The sequence below is a fragment of the Phodopus roborovskii genome, unplaced genomic scaffold (genome assembly GCF_943737965.1).
Source record: "Phodopus roborovskii unplaced genomic scaffold, PHOROB, whole genome shotgun sequence".
NCBI classification, from domain to species: Eukaryota; Metazoa; Chordata; class Mammalia; order Rodentia; family Cricetidae; genus Phodopus; species Phodopus roborovskii.
This window is the reverse complement of record NW_026126563.1, coordinates 11,166,768-11,185,000: the sequence shown is the minus strand read 5'-3', so window position 1 is coordinate 11,185,000 and position 18,233 is coordinate 11,166,768. Positions and strand designations below refer to the sequence as shown.

The 18,233-nt window shown below is 47.3% G+C and overlaps 1 protein-coding gene across 3 annotated transcripts in view; it reads right to left on the bottom strand.

Annotated features, from left to right (window-relative positions):
- Window positions 1–18,233, bottom strand: part of Ctif (cap binding complex dependent translation initiation factor) — a 226,012-nt gene that overhangs the window by 29,163 nt on the left and 178,616 nt on the right. For all 3 annotated transcript variants that reach the window (XM_051201994.1, XM_051201993.1, XM_051201995.1), the window contains exon 10: window positions 7,664–7,819. In XM_051201994.1, coding sequence (XP_051057951.1) covers window positions 7,664–7,819 — 156 coding nt within the window. The remainder of the gene's footprint in view (window positions 1–7,663; window positions 7,820–18,233) is intronic.

The following is an 18,233-nucleotide window of genomic DNA, read 5'->3' as shown; positions in this document are numbered from 1 at the left end:
GCAGAGAGGTAGGAAGGGTTGCTGGCAGAGAACACCGCCCCCCACCCACTCCTCTGTCCCCCGCCTGACCTATGTCTGTGGCTGTAGGACTCTGAAGAGGCCAGGAGGTGGGCTACCGGGAGAGATGGGAGAGCAGTGGGTAACAGGGGGAGGGTAGGATGTCCGGGGGAGGGACAAGAGATGAAAGGAGAGGAGAGAGGCAGGTACAAAACTTGGCTGAAAAATTCCCCTGCCCCAGGAATTTCCAACAAAGCTCTTCAAGGAAGCGGCCCAGAGAGAGGGGGTCAACAATGGCCCAAGGGAGTCTAGAAAAGATGCCCCTGAGGTCAGGAGGTGGTGGTGGAGTCTAGAAAAGACATCCCTGAGGTTAGGAGGAGGGGTTGGACAGAAAGGCAAACAGTGAGCCTTGAAGGGTTATAAATGGGGATGCAGGACCAGCCAGACAGTCTGCCCAGAGCAGCCAGCTGCCATGGGGGATGCCCATGCTCCTTCTGGGTCGCTCACTGGAACTTCCCCAGTATTGAGCCCTCACAGCCAGCTTGGCTGAGGACCTGGGCTAGATGGTGGCATTCTGAGAGTGTCGTCAGAAGTCACAGGACGCCTGGCAGCTTGTGTCTTCTGGAATCTTTTTACCATGTTTTACAGTTCTCAGTGTATAAGTCCCTGACTTCGTTAGTTAAGTTTATCCAAAGCATTTTATTCTTTTTAATGGGATGGTAAATGGGATTGTCTTCCTAATTTCCTTCCTGGAGAGTTCATTATTGGTATGTAGAGATGCAAGCGGTTCTCATATTTGATTTTGCATCATGTGTCTTTATTGAATTTGCTTATTTTATTAATTTATTTATCTTGAGGCAAGATCTAGCCATGCAGTCTTGACTGGCCTGGAACTCACTCTGTAGACCAGCATGCTCTCAAACTCACGGAGACCCACCTGCCTCTGCCTCTTGAATGCTGGGATTAATGGCATGTGCCATGATGCTTGGTTTGTAATAGCTTTCTTAAAGGGTATCTTTAGAATTTTTTGATTGAGTCTTGCTGTGTTGTCTGGGGAGTCCTTAAACTCTTGATTCTACTAATTCAGCTTGTCCAGTGCTCAGAACTCAGGTAGCGAGAGGCACCAAGGTCACTAGTGAGAGGCACCATGCCCTACTAAATATTCTGTCGGTAAGATCACGCCATCTGTAAATACGGACAGTTTTGCTTCTTCCTTTTGGACTTGGATCCCTTTTCTTTTTTTCTTTCTCCTATCTAGTTCTCCTGGTAACTTCTAGGACTATATTTACTATGAGTAGATGGTATGCATCCGTGTGTTGTTCCTGATCTCGGATCGGAAGGTTCAGTATTGTGAAAATGTCTACACCAACCCAAGTGTACAATCCATGTAACAATCACAATCACCCAATTTTGCAGAAATAATGAATTCTAAACTTCAACTGGAACTACAAAATGCCCCAAATAACCAAGGCAATCTTGAGCAGAGAATAAAAATTAAAGGCTACACAGTCCTTAACTTTCAGAATATATTACAAAGCCACAGTAACCAAAACAGCATGGTACCAGTCTAAAAACAGACTCCTAGATATCTGTGGATCAAAATAGAGAGGCTGGGAATAAAACTACATACCAACCGATCCTCAACAAAGGAGAAAGGCAGTCTAGGACAACCCCCATGCAGGCGAACGAGACTGGATCCTACCTCACTATACAAGAATAACAGCATGCGATCAACACTCACACACAATACTTCAAAACTATCAAGCTATTAGAAAACATAGTAAAAAGATGCTTGACACTGGGCAGTGAGTTTGGGACATGACTCCATAAGTAGAGGCAATGATAGCAGAAACAGCCAAGCACACTTAAATAAAACCAAAACACTTCTGCACAGTAAAGGAAACGATCCATTAGTGAGGGAGAGACAACCCATGGAATGGGAGGTAGGATTATAAACCATACATTAAATAAGGCGACAATGATCAAAGCAGCTAAGGCAGTGGTCCTCAACCTTCCTAACACTGTGACCCTTTACACAGTTCCTCATGTTGGGATGAACCCCAACCATGAAATTATTTTCATGGCTACTTCACAACTATAACTTTGCTACTGTTATGAATCGTAATGTAAATATCAGTGTTTTCCAATGATCTTAGGGGACCCCAGTGAAAGGGTCATTTGACCCCCAGGTTGAGAACTTCTGATCTAGGGTATTCCTAGGACTCAATGGCAGAAAGCCTAGGAACATAGCCAGAAAGTAGGTTAAGGGTTTTAATAGACATTTCATCTAAGAAGCCATGCACGAGGAGAGACACGAGGAGATGACCAACATCATTAGTCATTAGGGAAATGCCGATTCAAGCCACAATGAGCTGTCATTTGATGTCCAGGTGGCTATTATCACAAAACGAGGCAGCAAAAGCTGGTGAGGTCGCAGCAAACTGGGAAACCCTGTATAATGACCGCAGGGTGTAAGATGAGGCCGTGGAAAACTGTACCCAGGCTCCTCTGCAGTCAGAATTTATTCAGATGAGCCTATGTGCACCCATACCCATTTTCACGGCAGTCATGAGAGCCGCACACTATGAAAAATAACTGAAATGTGTGTGAGTGGGTAAAGGAAGCATGATGTGTGTGCAGAACAGAACATTTGTCCAGTGTTGAACAGAAGCAAATCCCACAGTACCAGCAATGTGGATGAGCCTGCAGGACATCACGCTGAGTGAAACAAGCCAGCCAAGGAGGTTAATTTCTGCCTGGTTCCACGTGTATTTGGTGCTATGGTTTGGAGGAGGTTTGCCCTCTAAGAGTTTATATATTGGAAGCTTGGTCCCCAGTGTGGCAGTGTTGGGAGTTGGCACAGAACTTTTAAGAAGGTTAGGTATAATGAGAAGAAATCAGATCATGGGGGAGGAGGGTAACTACCACCCAAAGCGGGAGATGCTGTGGACTGAGCCTGCCAGTTGTTATGAAATAAGCAAAAGAACAGGCCCGACCTCCGCATCTCTCTCTGGCTTCCTGTCTCATCCCGTGATCTTTTGCCATGATGCCATCTCCGCCATGGTGTGAAACAGTTGGTAGGGTTAGTATCATGGTGTTTGGACTTGTAGCCTCCAAAAACCGTAAGCTAAATAAGTCTTCCTTTTTTAAAAAAATAAAACAGTCAGCATCTGGCATGATGGAAACAGAAGCCATGCTAATTCCTCAGGTCTCTAAAATAGTCAAAGTCACTGAGTCAGGGAATACACCAATGGTTTCCAAAGGCTGGAGGAGTGGAGTGTGAAGAGGGCAGTCATTTGCTTATCAGTGAGTGGAAAACCAGCAGTTAAATAGATAAATGAGTACTAGAGATGTGCTATACAGTGCTGTACATATAGATAACACCACAGTATTTACAGTTAAGAATCTGTTCACGGGGTAGATCTCCAGTTAAGTATTAGCACTACAACATTAATGATTTTTCCCCTTTGTGTGTGGCTACATTTGTGTGTTGTACGTGTGAGTGTGCTCACATACATGTGAGTATGTATTTAGAGGTCAGAGGCTGATGCTGGGGGTCTTTCTTGACTTTTATTAACTGTGGCAGGATCTCTTGCTAACCCAGAGCTTGCAGACTTGGCTAGTCGGGCTAACTGGCTGGCCCCAGGGTTCCCATCCCTACCACCCAGCACTGGGATTACAGTTGTGTGATATCTGCTTTAAAACGGGCTTGAGGAATCTGAACCTTAGTCTACTCCTCATGTTTGCATGACAAGTGCTTTACACAGAGCCATCTCCCCAGCCCGAGAAAAATAAGTCAAAAAGAATACGTTAAGCAAATTCAAGGTGTGGACAGGAGGCAGGAAGACACACATGAATACACACACAAGAATCTCTCCATCTTGGCCCCTTCCTGTTATTTCCTCTCTCTGCTTCGTGGCTGCCCGAGGGGAGCAGCCTTCCTTGGCCATGCCCTTCCTCCATTATGTTTCTGGCTCACCACAGGCCTTAAAACAACGCAGCCGGAAGACCTAAACCTTCTAAAACCATGGAACAAAACTAATTTTTCCTCCTTTTAAACGGTTTCCCTGAGATATCTATCTCAGCAACAAAAAGTTAGACTTAAACATGTGGATAGGAGGGGCAGGTGCTGCAGTCACCTGCACAGCCCCCAGGGAAAGCCTCTGCCTCCCCAGCAAGGGGTAGGCAGCAAAACAGCAAATCTGGCTTTGGGTAGTTCCCTGGTCTGGCTCCACCTGCTCTGGGGCTGCTGCTCAAGCTAGGGTATGCGTCTGCGTCTGTGACAAAGCAGGGTAGGTGGCAGCTGACTTTAGAATTCACCTCTTCAAGGCTTCATTTTTTTTTTTTTTTTTTTTTGAGACACGGTTTCTCTGTATTGCTTTGGAGCCTGGCCTGGAACTTGCTCTGTAGACCTGGCTGACCTTAAACTCTCAGAGATCCCCCAGCCTCTGCCTCCCAAATGCTGGGATTAAAGGCATGTGCCACCAGTACCCAGCTTTCTTAAGGCCACATCCGAGGGTAGTTTCTTGGAAAGATCCTCGGATGGGCGGTTCAGGATCTCCAGGCCAACCCTTGGCATAGATTGGCTATGTCTCTGAGCAGGGTCTCTGCTCATATTCCCTTTAAGATCTGCCAAAGGCTTAGTTCCCAAGCCAGGAGAACACGATTCTTAGAGCCCCAGTGCGCAGTGGGCCCTCTGGGCACATCTATGTTCTGTCCTAGCTACTCTGTCTCACTCAGCTCCCTCTGCTTGCAGCGCTATTCTCTTTAATGGTGTTAGAAAAATAGTGCCTTCTGGTTTGAATTTGAACTGTCCCTCATAGGCCCCGTTTTGAAAGCTAAGCCCTGGATTGCTAGTTCTATCTGGGGAAGGCCTGGAAGTCTGCGGGATAGGGCGAGAGAAGTTTGGTATTCAGGTGGTGGAGGGAAGTATGCCCTCCAGTGGTGCGTATCCTCAGACACTTCCAGTCCGTCTCACTGCTTCCTGCCCTCGGCCACACGCTCCAGGCACCATCACGCTCTGCTCAGGTGTGTGAGCCCGCGTCTTCACAGACAAGACCCTTGAACCCATGAGCAAAACCAAATCTTTTCTCCCTTAATTATTTTCCATCAGGCAATCTGTCTATCACAGCCAAGAAAGAATAACTAATGGGAAATGCCATCACAGCCAAGAAAGAATAACTAATGGGAAATGCCGTGACAGCCTTTTTGCAGTCGGGGAAAGCTATCTCTTCCCCAGGAGGGTACAGCTCAAAAACCAGGCGAATGTGAACACAGGCAGTGGGTAGCTTGATCCCGGGGCCAGGGTGGGGTGGGAGGCAGGGGGCCAGGGAGCGGGTCCATTTTTTTTTTTTTTTTTTTTTTTTTTTTGCAAAATGCTGATGGTTTACTATTCAAGATTACTGTGAGCACAATGGGATCCGGTATTTGTCAAAGTGTGCCCCCAAAGCTTGACTCATCAAACAAGTGTGCACTGGAAGGGCCTCACTGTGCAGACCTCCTGGCACCTTCCGGATGGATCTCACACCACAAAGTTTGCACTACCTTAGGTGGTGTGAAAAGCCTCCCAGCAGCCAGGGCCAGCACTCCCCCCACAGGCCCGTTTCCTGCTGGGGGAGCAGGTGACAGCATCACCACGGGGAAGGGCCCAGATCATGCAGAAAGGACTGGGCAATTCAGGTCACTGCCCTAGAGCCGGCCCTTACCCTGAGATGGTTCACAGGGGCCATGTGGGCACGCATGGGCACTCCCTGCCCCCTCCCCGGAGAAGGCCGCCCGGCACACGCTCCAAAGGACACAAAAGGCCAGGCTGCTGGCCCTCCTGGTACTGCATATTGAACCGAGGCCCTGAAGAGTAAAATCAAGTCAGGAGAGGCCACGAACTGAACGAGTGAGGTGTCTCTGACGAGGAGCATATTCATAAAGAAACAGAGACCGCCAAACGTGGGGTGGTTCAGCGCATCGGGTTTAAAGGTGGCCCAAGGGCAATGTGTGCCCCGCTTGAGGCTGGAGCGAGCACACCATTGCCCTATAAAGGAGTGTCCCCCGAACACAAGCACACCCTCCAAAATTGCTCAATTTGTTTATCACAGTTAATTAAAAAACTCAAGCATGCCTCTTGACCCCTGCCCGCTTCCTTTCTGTCCATTTTCTCTGTAGCTTTTCCCCAGGAGATGCTCTGAAGAACCTGCCCACACAGCTGTCATCTCTGCCATCCCCTGCATCCTGATGGCAGCACAGGGCTGCCAGGGTGGGTGGAGTCAGGGGTGGGTGGAGTCAGGGCTGGCTCCAGCTCCTATTGAAGGATGCTGGGATGCTTCTCATTTACTCTTCTGGAACTTGGGGGAACATCACTTCCCAAGTAGCCCGCTCCCTCCTGGCCACCCTTCCTCTACCTCCCTTACGACCCCAGCCCCCATTTGCACCATCTTCCTGGGCGATGCCGCCCCTTCCCAGCCTCTAGCGCCAGGTGCACATCGATGCTCGACAGAAACAGTTTTTCCCATGTGACATCTTGTGGAGCTTGAGATCTTTCTGTCCACCGTCCTCAGGGCAGCCTTTGGAGAGACTCAACAAGGGACCCAAATATATGTCCTGGGACCCACTTTCCTGCCTCTCTTCCTGACACACACACACACCCTAGCGAACGTGGCCGCCGTGGGGCTGGTAAACGGGAGTCCCAGCATGCTCTTCTCCCTTCTAGCTTAGTCAGCCACTCTCAAGGATGCCAGAGCCCCCCCTCGGCTTGCTCCCTTCCAGTGGGTGGTGGGTTGCTTTCCCACCACCGACCTCCCAGTTGGCCCCCACTGTTCATGTCTGTCGTCTCCTCCTTCCCCTCCAAACAGCCACAGTGACCTTATAAAGTGAACTAATTATATCTGGAAGAGCAAGCACCCCACCCCCCAAATTCCTTCTCCTAAATCTCTTGGCTTCTCTTTATAATTTTAAAAGTTTTATTTTTATATATGTGTGTGTGTGTGTGTGTGTGTGTGTGTGTGTGTGTGTGTGAATTTACATGTACCTCATGTGGGCATCGCCAACAGAGGCCAGAAGAGAGCACTGATTCCCTGGAATTTGGTTATGAACAAGTGGTTATGAACGGCCTCACGTGGGTGCTTGGAACTGAACTTGCGACTTCTAAATGAGCAGTAAGGGCTCTTACCCTCTGATCAATTTCACTGTATGCTGTGTTCTGCCTGAGTGTGTGTCTGCAGGCCAGAAGAGGGCACCGGATTTCATTATGGATGGTTGTGAGCCACCCTATGGTCGCTGGGAATTGAACTCAGAACCTCTGGAAGAGCAGCCAGCGCTCTTCTGAGCCATCTCTCCAGTCCTAAGACCAACTTTAGAAGCAAACATTAAAAACAAACAAACAACTCAGTGGTAAACCAAATCAATCCAAGGATTCACTGATCCACCACCCTAAACCCCTGTGCTAAATTCTAGATTAGGAATTAACGGAGTCTGAGTAAAAAACTTATTTCTTTATGCATGAAGTAGAAGCATGGAGGATTATCTCTCTCCTTTTCAAAGGATCCATTCTTTTATATGTAATTCAACTTCATTGCTTTCTTGAGTTTTTCTCATGTATAACCGGGCGGGGCTTCCAGTAGCAGCTGCAGGAGGATGGAAGGGGCCCTCAGGAGGCCAAGGCCTCTGCTCTTACCTCCCTGAGGCACGTGTAGATGGGGCACACCAGCACTCGGAAGGGCTCGCCCGTGTTGCTCCGCATGGTGCCGAACACCTCACACAGGAAGGTGATGAAACCCAGCCAGCGCTCCACATCCAGTTGCTGCAGCTCCTCGCGAACGGTGAAGTCCTTCTGCACAGGCACAAGAGACCATGTCAGCCTCACTGGGGCTGGGAGGGGCCCAGGCAACCTCGGCTGCACCACATGCACCTACAGCTGATCCCATGTGTGGTCAAATCTACCGGGCCTTGTGTCCACCAGGGCACCACTTCCGCGTACCCTGGGCTGGGGGAACAGCTTTTCTTCCTCTGAGAGTTGCTCAGTCCTGGTTCCCTTCCTCTTCACAGGTTCCCTAACCCTGCCTGGAAGATCCCCAGACTATGGCCTGGGAATGCATATGGTGGTGTGTGGAGTGTGTGTGGTGGGAAGGGCTAGGGAGTGACAGATTCATTAGCTTTCTCAGATTCATTAGCTCCCAGTTCAATCTGTTTAAATCGCCTCCTTTGTCTCTTAAACCGCCATCCCATCAGGGAGTTAGGAGAACACTGTTCGCCCTTACAGACCAGCAGTCCACTACTGAGGCCCATTTTAGCCTCAGGGCAGAACAACTCCCTCCCACTACTGGCCTGGCAGAAAATAGGAAAATGTTATTTTATTATTACCTTTTTGTGGGAGTGCCACAGAGTGGAGGTCAGGGGACAACTCTAGAGTCAGTTTTCTTTCACCTGTATGTGGTTTGCGGGGGGTCAAACTAAGGGTTTCATGGCAAGTGTTGAGCCATCTTACCCACCCAGAAGGAGAATCAAATATCTTCATCTGCCCATCTGTCTGTCCGTCCATCCACCCATCCACTCACCCATCCTTAGGAATATTATTGTGCTATGTGTGCTACCGACACACAACAGACAGGTTATTGCCATCAGGAGACCCTGGAAAAGTGATTTTTGGGAGTTCAGAAGTAGGAGTATTCGCAACGGGAAATCAGAGAGAGCCTTGGTGAAGGCTAGGGTTCTGAGATGCAGACAAGCGGGCTGTCAGGCCATGGTGTGGGGCAGGGAGGAGAGCGGAAATTGCCAAGTTCTGGGGAGGGAGACACAGGAGTCAATGGGGAGTTTCAGCTTTGTAAGATGAACAGTTTTAGAGATTTCTTGTACAACAACGTGTACTTAATATTTTACTCTGGCAAGTGGTACACTTAGGATGGTGGAAATGATAAAATGTTATATATGTATATGTATATACACACATACATATATATATATTTGGTTTTTCAAGACAGGGTTTCTCTGTGTAGCTTTGGAGCCTGTCCTGGAACTCACTCTGTAGACCAGGATGGCCTCGAACTCACAGTTCCACCTGCCTCTGCATTCTGAGTGCTGGGACGAAAGGCGTGTGCCACCAACGCCCGGCAAAATGTATATAATTTTATTAAAGGTAAGACACTAGAACTTCCCTGAATGGATGTTTCAGCCAACAAAATATGTGCCTCAGTTCTGGTATTATGGTATCAGGAATCATGGTATTGAAGAACAGGAAGGAGAGACTGAAATTGAAACCAGGCAGACTTAACAAAGTTAAGTCAAAATAAGTCAGTAAAAGACTGTTTTTAAAGAGCAAATCAAAAGCTAGGAATAACTTTTGGAAGAGAAGATATTTAATTTTTATTTTAAAAATTCATTTCAGCTGAATTCTAATTTTAAAATGCAACCTAAACGATAATTTTATAGAAGTAGTTAGCTAATAATGCAAAATTAGATTGCTAAAGACTGGTTGAGACTTGATCTGGAGAGATGGCTCAGAGGTTAAGACTATGGGAAGGGGAAAGAAGACCCAGAAGCAGACATCACTTCCTAGTTTATACCATAGGGATTTTTATGTGATTGTTTTCCTCAGCTTGACCATGAGACACAGACAGGTAAAAGCATGCCTCCAAGAATACTCAAAATGAGTCCTCGATTGAGGCTCCTTCCTCTCAGGTGACTCTAGCTTATGTCAAGTTGACACCCAATCCACCTTCATGGGCACCTACACCCACGTGTACACACCCACACACTTATACACTTGCACATAAGATTAAAAAATATGTTGAGTATAAGCTGAAAATTTAAATACACTAGGTTAAGTAGGACATATAATTACATTTAAAATTCTGTGAGTGGGTTGCATTGTATTTCTAGCAGAGAGTGTTTACAAAATCTTGACTCAAAAAAAAAAAAAAAAAAAAAAAAAAAAAAGAAAGAAATCAGAAAACCATCACCAGCTAAAATGATGTAGGAAAGGACACAATATAGATAAAACCAGAAATTAACCAGAAACTAAGAAATATAAAGGCAAGAAGGATTAGAAAGTTCGATATGAAAAGAAATATGGAAGAGGTAAGACATAACAAAAATTATGACTATGTTAAGTTAAAAAAGAACAATGTTTCAGGAAAATAAATATCATTGAACCTTACTAAAAAAGATCAAAGCCAGAAGAGATGAAAGACATGAAAAAAAAAAAAATGAAGTTCTGCAAGAGTTGCCTTTAGAGGGAGGGCTCTAAAGTCACGGCCATTTAGTAGGTAAATTCATCCAAACAATGACAAATTAAGATAATCGTTGTCATTTGCAAAAAGGCCCAATATGCAGGGGAAAAAAACGAGCCTGCTGGCCAATCATCTCCAAGTAAAATCTCTCAGTAAGTTAAAAAGAAAGAAGCATATCGGCCGACCTGTCTAATGTGAATGGATGGTGAAGCCCTAAATGAAATGCCAGCAAATAGATCCATTATAACCAAGTGGACCTTCATCCCAGGAAGGCTGTAATGATTCGGCATCAGGAAATCTATAAATGCAATCTATTACATCAAGGGTTCTGATTGAAAAACAGCAGCAATGCCCATGGGTAGGAGGGAGAGAGAAAATTATTACATTATATGCATGAAAAACCCAAGAGAACTTTCTAATAAAGATTAATCAGAGTTTAGCAACTAATTAATGAGTATTTAGATATTAAATTAATATAGGAGTCAAGAGCTTGCTTCCATGACACAATTTACCAGGGAGATGTTTTAATAATCAGTAGCTAACTTATTAAATCCTAACTCGAACTTTCGTGTGTGTGGCAATGGTATTGGAGACTTGGGAGGTGGGAAAGACCCTAAAAGTAATTTTAAAGAATAATAGGGAAAATCACTAGTCAAGACACAATAAAATTGGAAAGGGTAGTATTACTTTTAATTTATTCTAAAGCTTTAATAATTAAAAGGCCATGGGATTGATGGAGCATGGACAGCTAGATCAGATAGCCCAGAAACAAATTTGGCATCCACAAGGGTTTATCATATGATCCCCTGAGGGCCACAGATTGGACGCGGACAATGCAGTGTTCACTCAAGCCGTCAAAAGTCAGGCAGAAAAGAATCTACACTCTCAAGTCATCCTGGACCCTAAGATGACTCCAGGTGGAATAAAAAGGCAATGAAGAAAAAATACAAACTTGAAGAAGGTGAAACGGAGGGAAATCACACTTTTGGGTGGAGAAAGGTTAGCAACAGAGTTTGTATCAAAACCTGTAAGAGCCTGGGGTGAGGAGCGGTGTGCGTGTGCAAAGGGTCTTCAGTAAATAGGACAGAGGGTAACTGCTTTAAACGACAGCATCGCTTATCAACCTAGGGGTCACATATCAGATATCCTACACAGCAGGTATTTACATTACAATTCTTCAGAGAAGCAAAGTTACAGTTATGAAGTAGAATAAAAAAATAATTTCATGGATGGGGGTCACCACAACATGAGGAAATACATTTGTTTTTGAGACAGGGTTTTCTCTGTGTAGCCTTGGCTGTCATGGACATCACTCTGTAGACCAGGCTGGCCTTGAACTCAGATCTACCTGCCTCTGCCTCCCGAGTGCTGGGATTACAGGTGTGCACCACCACCACCACCACCACCACCTGACGGTATGAGAAACTATTAAAGAATCACTGTATTCTCTCTCTCTCTCTCTCTCTCTCTCTCTCTCTCTCTCTCTCTCTCTCTCTCTCTCTCTCTCTCTCTCTCCCTCCAAATTGTAGTAGCAGCACCAAGCCCATCACAAACAAATACAGAAGACATTAAGGGGTGAATTACTGGTCAAAACAAAAATTGCCAATAAATACGTGGCTCATGCCTATAATCCAGTAATTCTGAGGCAGAGGCAAAGTTTTAGATCAGCCTGCGGTACACAGTGAGGTCCTATCTCAAGAAAACCCCAAAAGTGCATACTCTTAATACCAGTTACAGGCTGGGCATTGTTGGTGCATGACTTTAATCTCAGCACTTAGGAGGAGGCAGAGGCAGGTGAATCTCTGTGAGTTCGAGGCCAACCTGGTCTACATGCAGAGCGAGTTCCAGGACTGGCTCCAAAACAATACAGAGAAACCCTGTCTTGAAAAAACAAAAACACATAAGCAAACAAACAAATAAACAGAAAACAATACCAGTTACAGTTAAATGAATGAAAATATGGATTAGGAAAAATTTTAAAATGGCAATCATCAGTGCTGGTGAGAATTTGAAAGACAGGCTGTTTTGTTTTGTTTGTTTTGTTTCTGGCAGTCCTGGAACTCGCTCTGTAGACCAGGCTGGCCTCAAACTCAGACATTTGCCTGCCTCTGCCTCCCGAGTGCTGGGATTAAAGGTGTGTGCACTACCACCGCACACTTATACATGGGTCATATACATTTTTCCTGAAATACCTTAAGAGTCATCTGGCAATTGCAACTCTGGGTTACTATCATAGAAACAATGAGAACAGGAAAAACACTCTTCATGGGCCAGCGAGGTGGCTCAGGGAGTAAAGGAGTTCTCCTCCAAGTCTGTCTGTCTGCATTCGATCCCTGGGGACCACACGGTGGAAAGAGAACACTGTCTCTTACAAGCTGACCTCTGACCTTCATACAACAAGCTAGGACATGCACATGTGCACGCGCACACACACACACACACACACGCACACACACGCGCGCACACACATACACATGCACACACACACACTAAATATAATAAATGTAAATTATCTCTTGAAGTAAGCTTAATATACGTAAAAATTTAAGAGTCTACCATCCAGTAAAGCAATGGTTAAGTCAGAGGCAATCCATGCATTCACTGAGACTTGGTGGCACATGACTTTGATCCCAGTATTTAGGATCAGAGGCAGGCCAATTTCTTTGAGTTTGAGGCCAAACTAGTCTACTTAGTGAGTTCAAGGACAGCCATGGTTAGATACCCATCTTAAAAAACAAACAAACAAACAAACAAAACAAAAGCAAGCAAACAAACCAACAAAAAAAAAAAAAAAAGAAAATTACTTGTGAAAAATTTATAAAAGCATGAAAAGAATGTTTATATAATGCTAACTGAAACCACCAAAACTCAAGTGTACTATATAATCTCATCTACAGATACAGCTCTTTAAAAGAACTCTTCAAAATGCTTAATATGGTTGCTCCCAAAGGTGGAAATGTGGACAGCCTTTATTCTTTCTTTTATTTTAAGGATTGTTCTAAATTCCTTTTCATAACCAGAAAAACAGGTACTGAGTGTAACGGTTCCGTTCCTTGCTCTCCTCCTCTCTTTCTTTTTAAAGTAGGACAGTGGAAGTCTTGGGGTGATTTGGCAGCTGGCTCTGACTTCCACCAAATGGGGTGTGAGTTTGCCTCACCTAGAGGCCAGAGCCTAGCCTGTGTCTCCTCCTGACACGTGTCAGAGGTTGCCAGCTTCCGTCCACACAAAGAACCCCTTTCTGCCAGCTGAAACTGGCCTGTCTTGGTTCTTGACTCGGCCCCAACCTCAGCCTCTTGCATCCAAGAGCAGCAAGGGGCCTCAGCTCAGGGGCAGTTATTTCAAAGTCTGCTATTTGGCCCTAGGTTCCCATCTGACTGGCAGGCTCCCTCCCGGTAACCCCTGGTGTCTTTCCCCAAACTTTAAGGCTACCATTTAAGCCCGGTTTCCTGCCTAAAACTATTTATTGACGTACTGCTATTTCCTGCACCAGCCACATCAATAAGACCTGAAAGCCATTCAGTGTCTCAGGTTTCTCAAGGCATTCTGGGAAATTCTTCCCACTCTGGATAACCACATGAACTCTGGTGTGGTAGAATTCTGTGGCCAGGCCAAAAACAGCTGTGTACAGGCAGCGAGGGAAAAACACAGCTCCCCTACCCCTCCACCCCTGTGGGCAGGGCCAGCCCCAGCAGGGAGATGCTGCTGGCAGGCGGGAGGGATCTGGCATAAGGACCATAGTGTATTTTTGAACTTCCTGGGGTTGATGGCAGCCCTGCACCCTGTACACTCACCACCATCCTGGTCTCTCTCTCGTTTCTTTTAAAAACTAGTGACCAAGGGAGATCTGCCTATCCAAACTGGACTTCCCCAGTGGCTGACACGGCTCTGTTCAGAGAGGTACTGCAACATCATCCCTGCACCCCAACCTCAGGGAGGGTGGGGGGGGGGAGAAAGTGCTCTTTTAGTAACTGCTGGCAGGAAGTTTTTGTTTCCCTTGTGAAGTTGGGATGGATGTGGAAGAGGTAGTTAATGGGGAGTGTGTGTGTCAGGGTGGGGTGGGGGACACCTACAGTCTGTCCAGCATCAATAGCTCTGCCATTCTCTCACGTAATTGGTGGAAGCTAAAATGAATTATTTGATAAAATTTTTTTATATTGGAAAGAATAAAGACATTTTCAAATCAAATTCTCTTTTTTTTCTTGTTTGTTTACATGGCTCCAAATTTCTCTTCCTCCAGGGTTCTGTTCCAAGGTCTCCTCGGGGACGCTCCCTGTGACCAGCTGCCTACAATAGCAACCCCCTGCTCCTCCGTAGCTCCCTCCTGGCCATTGCCATTGGGCATGGGGGCCTGGTCATGTTGCTGATCTAATGATTTTTAGTCAGTAACTCACAGGGCAGGGACCCATGCCATGCCTCTAGGATGGCACCTGGTTCATGGGAGGTGTTCAGTTGTTGAGTGGGGACCAGACAGATCATTGCTCTGTGACTGGTGTGACAGGTGACCAGGTGTCTCTTTTGTGAGACCCCTGAGGCGGATGCTCTCCTTATTCTATTTTTCTTTCTCCTTTCTCCCTCCCTCCTCCCCTCCCTCCCTCCCTCCCTCTTTATCTTCCTTTTTCTTTCCCTTTGGATTTTCGGGACAGGGTGTCTTTGTGTAGCTTTGGCAATTCTGGAACTCACTCTGTAGACCAGGCTGGCCTTGAAATCACAGAGATCCGCCTGCTTCAGCATCCAGAGTTCTGCAATTAAGGGCACGCACCACCACCGTCTCCAGGCTTGATGCTTTTCCTTATCATCCAAGATTTGAGAGTAGACAGGTAGGACACCGGCCCAGCTTACCTTTTCTTTTCTTTGTGGCTGATACTTCCTTCCCCTCATTTCTTGTCAGCATCTCTATGCCAGCCTGTGCCAGGGCCAGCTCGCAGTATGCTTCACTCTTGTGGGTCATATTTCTGACATCTGCTGTTCCCTCCCCTAGTTTTAAGTTCCTTTCTTGCTGTTGCTGCAAATAAGGCCACACCATTCTTCCACGGTGTGGTGGGGGCCACCTGTGACTTGTGGACCACTTTCTCCCAACTGGAGTTTCTTCTTTGGGACCTCTTGTCAAGTCTGCGTTTCTCGCTTGCCCAGACAAACTCCACTGTGCCTCTTCATTCCTCTGGCTCTGTCACTCAGCCCAGGGTCTGCTTCCTGCACCCAGGAGGAAACTGCTGTCCCAATCAAGTCATTATCACCAGGGAAGCCCAAGAAAGGATGCTCTTCCTCAGAGTCCCCAAGGAAGTGTATTCCTACATCAACAGTGAGCAAGGGAGGGGGACCTCCAAGTTTGATGTTTCTCTGAACCCTATTTATAATAGTATATCACATCAGGTCATTTCTGGCCTCAGAAGACCCCAACTGTTCCATTTCTCATTTCTCTTGGGACTTTAACACTTCAGCATCCTAAGGACGCAGGGATGCTAAGTTACTTGAAGTTGATTCCTGTGACTTAGAACTGATACATGTAACAATAGGCTCCGATAGGCTCCTGACCTTAGGTGAGAATCACTATTGCCTCGGACGAGCGAGCAGAGTTGAAGAGAGAATGGAGTGGCGGCTGGGTGCTTTCCCTAGGGTACGGTGTCAGGAGCGGAGGAGGAAGGGGGGGATCGGGAACCTCGGTTGGGTCTCACACGTTCTCAGGGAAGCATGGAGCAGGGCTTACAGCCAGTCTGACCAAGTCACCCTGACCTCTTTATCAAGGAGTCATATGTGCAATGCATCTGGCACACAGTAGGCTTTTAACAAGTGGCAGAGACCTCTGGGAGTAGTCTCCTGGGTCATCCTGGTCACCAAAGCCTGCCGTGGACCATGATGTTTGCTCCTTCTGGCAGGCTCCAGTCAAGAGATGTAACCGCTGGGCTAGGCTAGCTGGACCCCATGGCCGCCTCCTGGATCTGAACGCTAGTCTTGGCTTAGTCTTGCTGGGAACCTTGATGCCACATCTGGTCAGGAGGTTACAGCATGCATGTTGGGCACTGGCAGTCTTCTAAGGTGTTCTTATTGAGTCTGGGTGAGGAGGTGTCCCAGGTGACTGTGTCCTCTGCCAAGGACTGATTGCTTGCCTTTGGTTTCTGATATCTTTTAGCCCCAAGCCACTGGCTGGGTTTCCGTATATCATTTCTTACCATAAAACCTGTCCCCCTCCCCCCATCCTTAACCTTCTGCTCCATGATCCACACCCACTATCCAACAGCACCTCCTGATGATTGCAATGCTTCACTCTGCTCTGAACCAAGACACTCAGGGATTTCTGTTGCCAATGACAGAAGTCTTTCCAAACGAGCTTGGGCACCGTGGGCTTCAGTGGGCTTCCAAGAGAGGGGCCCAAGGGCATAATCACAGGGATCACAGGGGTCAGACACAATGCCAGAACTGGTCTGTCTCTCTCTGTCTGCTTCTGCCTAGCTTCTTTGACATCATGCCTACTGCACGCTCCCTACCATAAGCAAGGCCTCTGGAGAATACAGCAAAGGGGGCCCTAACATTTCCTAGTGTCTTTTACAATGATGCGAGCCCAAAAGAAGGCAGAACCCTATCTCCTGATAGCCAATCCCTAAACCTTGGAGTGGGGTTGCAACTGGCCCTGCTTGTCACATGGCCCTCCTTCAGACCAATCACTGTGGAGATGGAGCCAGTGATTGGTCAGCCCTAGGTCACACAGCCCTTTAGGGCAGGGGACAAAAAGGCCATATGACCTAAGTCATAAAGCTTTTTTGTGTAGGTCTACAGGGTGCCTGTAGACCCCCTGGACAAAAGACAGACAATAATGCCACTGCAAACATAGACCCCATCAAGTAGCTGTTACATATGCCTCAAACTCTACTTGAGCATCACATGCTGGTGTGTCTGTGGGAAAGGGAATGACATAAGGGTGATCTTGCATCCGTTCTAATCAACGGGCATGAAAAACATGGCCCAGATGCTCCTTTAACAACTGGAAACATTTCCTGTGAGGGATGGCTCCTGGTACCAGGATTGTGACGTGTTTCTCCCCAGCACTTGCCTCCAGGGCAAGGACACACACTGTGGCTGGGAACCGCCGCCAACCACTTCCAGACCCATCTAGATCCTTCTGGAGACATTTCCAACTGTCCCGGGCTACGAGCACCCAGACTATTTCAGTTGGTGAAATCAGGTCAGGTAGGCTGGGCCCTGCCGATGGCAGCAGGGCGGGGGAGTGATGCTGGGGTGCAGCAGCCTGGAGAAGCCGAGAAGCCAGGCTGATTCAGTGGGAATTTCTGTCTCACACTTACGCAGGCGTGAAGCCTCACTCTCAGGCAAGGGGAGCCGGCACCTGCTGTGGCTGTGGCCTTGAGAAGCCCTCAGCAGGGCTGGAAGTTTTCCTTTTCAGCTGAACAGGAAGAGGGGGCTGAGCTGTCTGAATACCGTGGGATATGCTGGGCTGAGGTGACACCTGCCTCGGCTCTAGGGAAGACATGTATGCAGGCTGCCAGCCCAGGACACAGAGGGCTGAAGTCCACAGGGCAGAGGGCACCTGTCTCCTGCCAGTCCAAGCTGGATGTCACTGTTCTACTGTTTGCATTTTTTTTTTTCTCTCTGTGCAGGCCTGGCTGTCCTGGAACTCTCTCTGTACACCTGGCTGGCCTCGAACTCAGAGAAACGTCTGTCTCTGCCTCCCGAGTGCTGGGATTAAAGGTGTGCACCACCACCGCCTGGTTCTTATGGTTCTCTTCCCACGCTTAGCTGGCTCTACCGATTGGCATCTCAGGGGGGTGGGGTGTGCGCAGCTGCCTGTGTCTGACCACTGTCTGAGGCTCTGCTTTCCACTCCTCGAGGGAGACTTGGAAACAGGTCTTCTCACAAACGTGGTGGCAATCTACCCCTACCCTGCTCTTCCTTCCAGGTTCCCTCGAAGAAAGGGCTGGGCTCTGTCTCTAAAACTGGGATTTCCTCCCTCTTGGGCTCTCACCTTGCTAGGAGAGTGACTAGCAGCCCAGGGACAGGTGTTTATCGGGG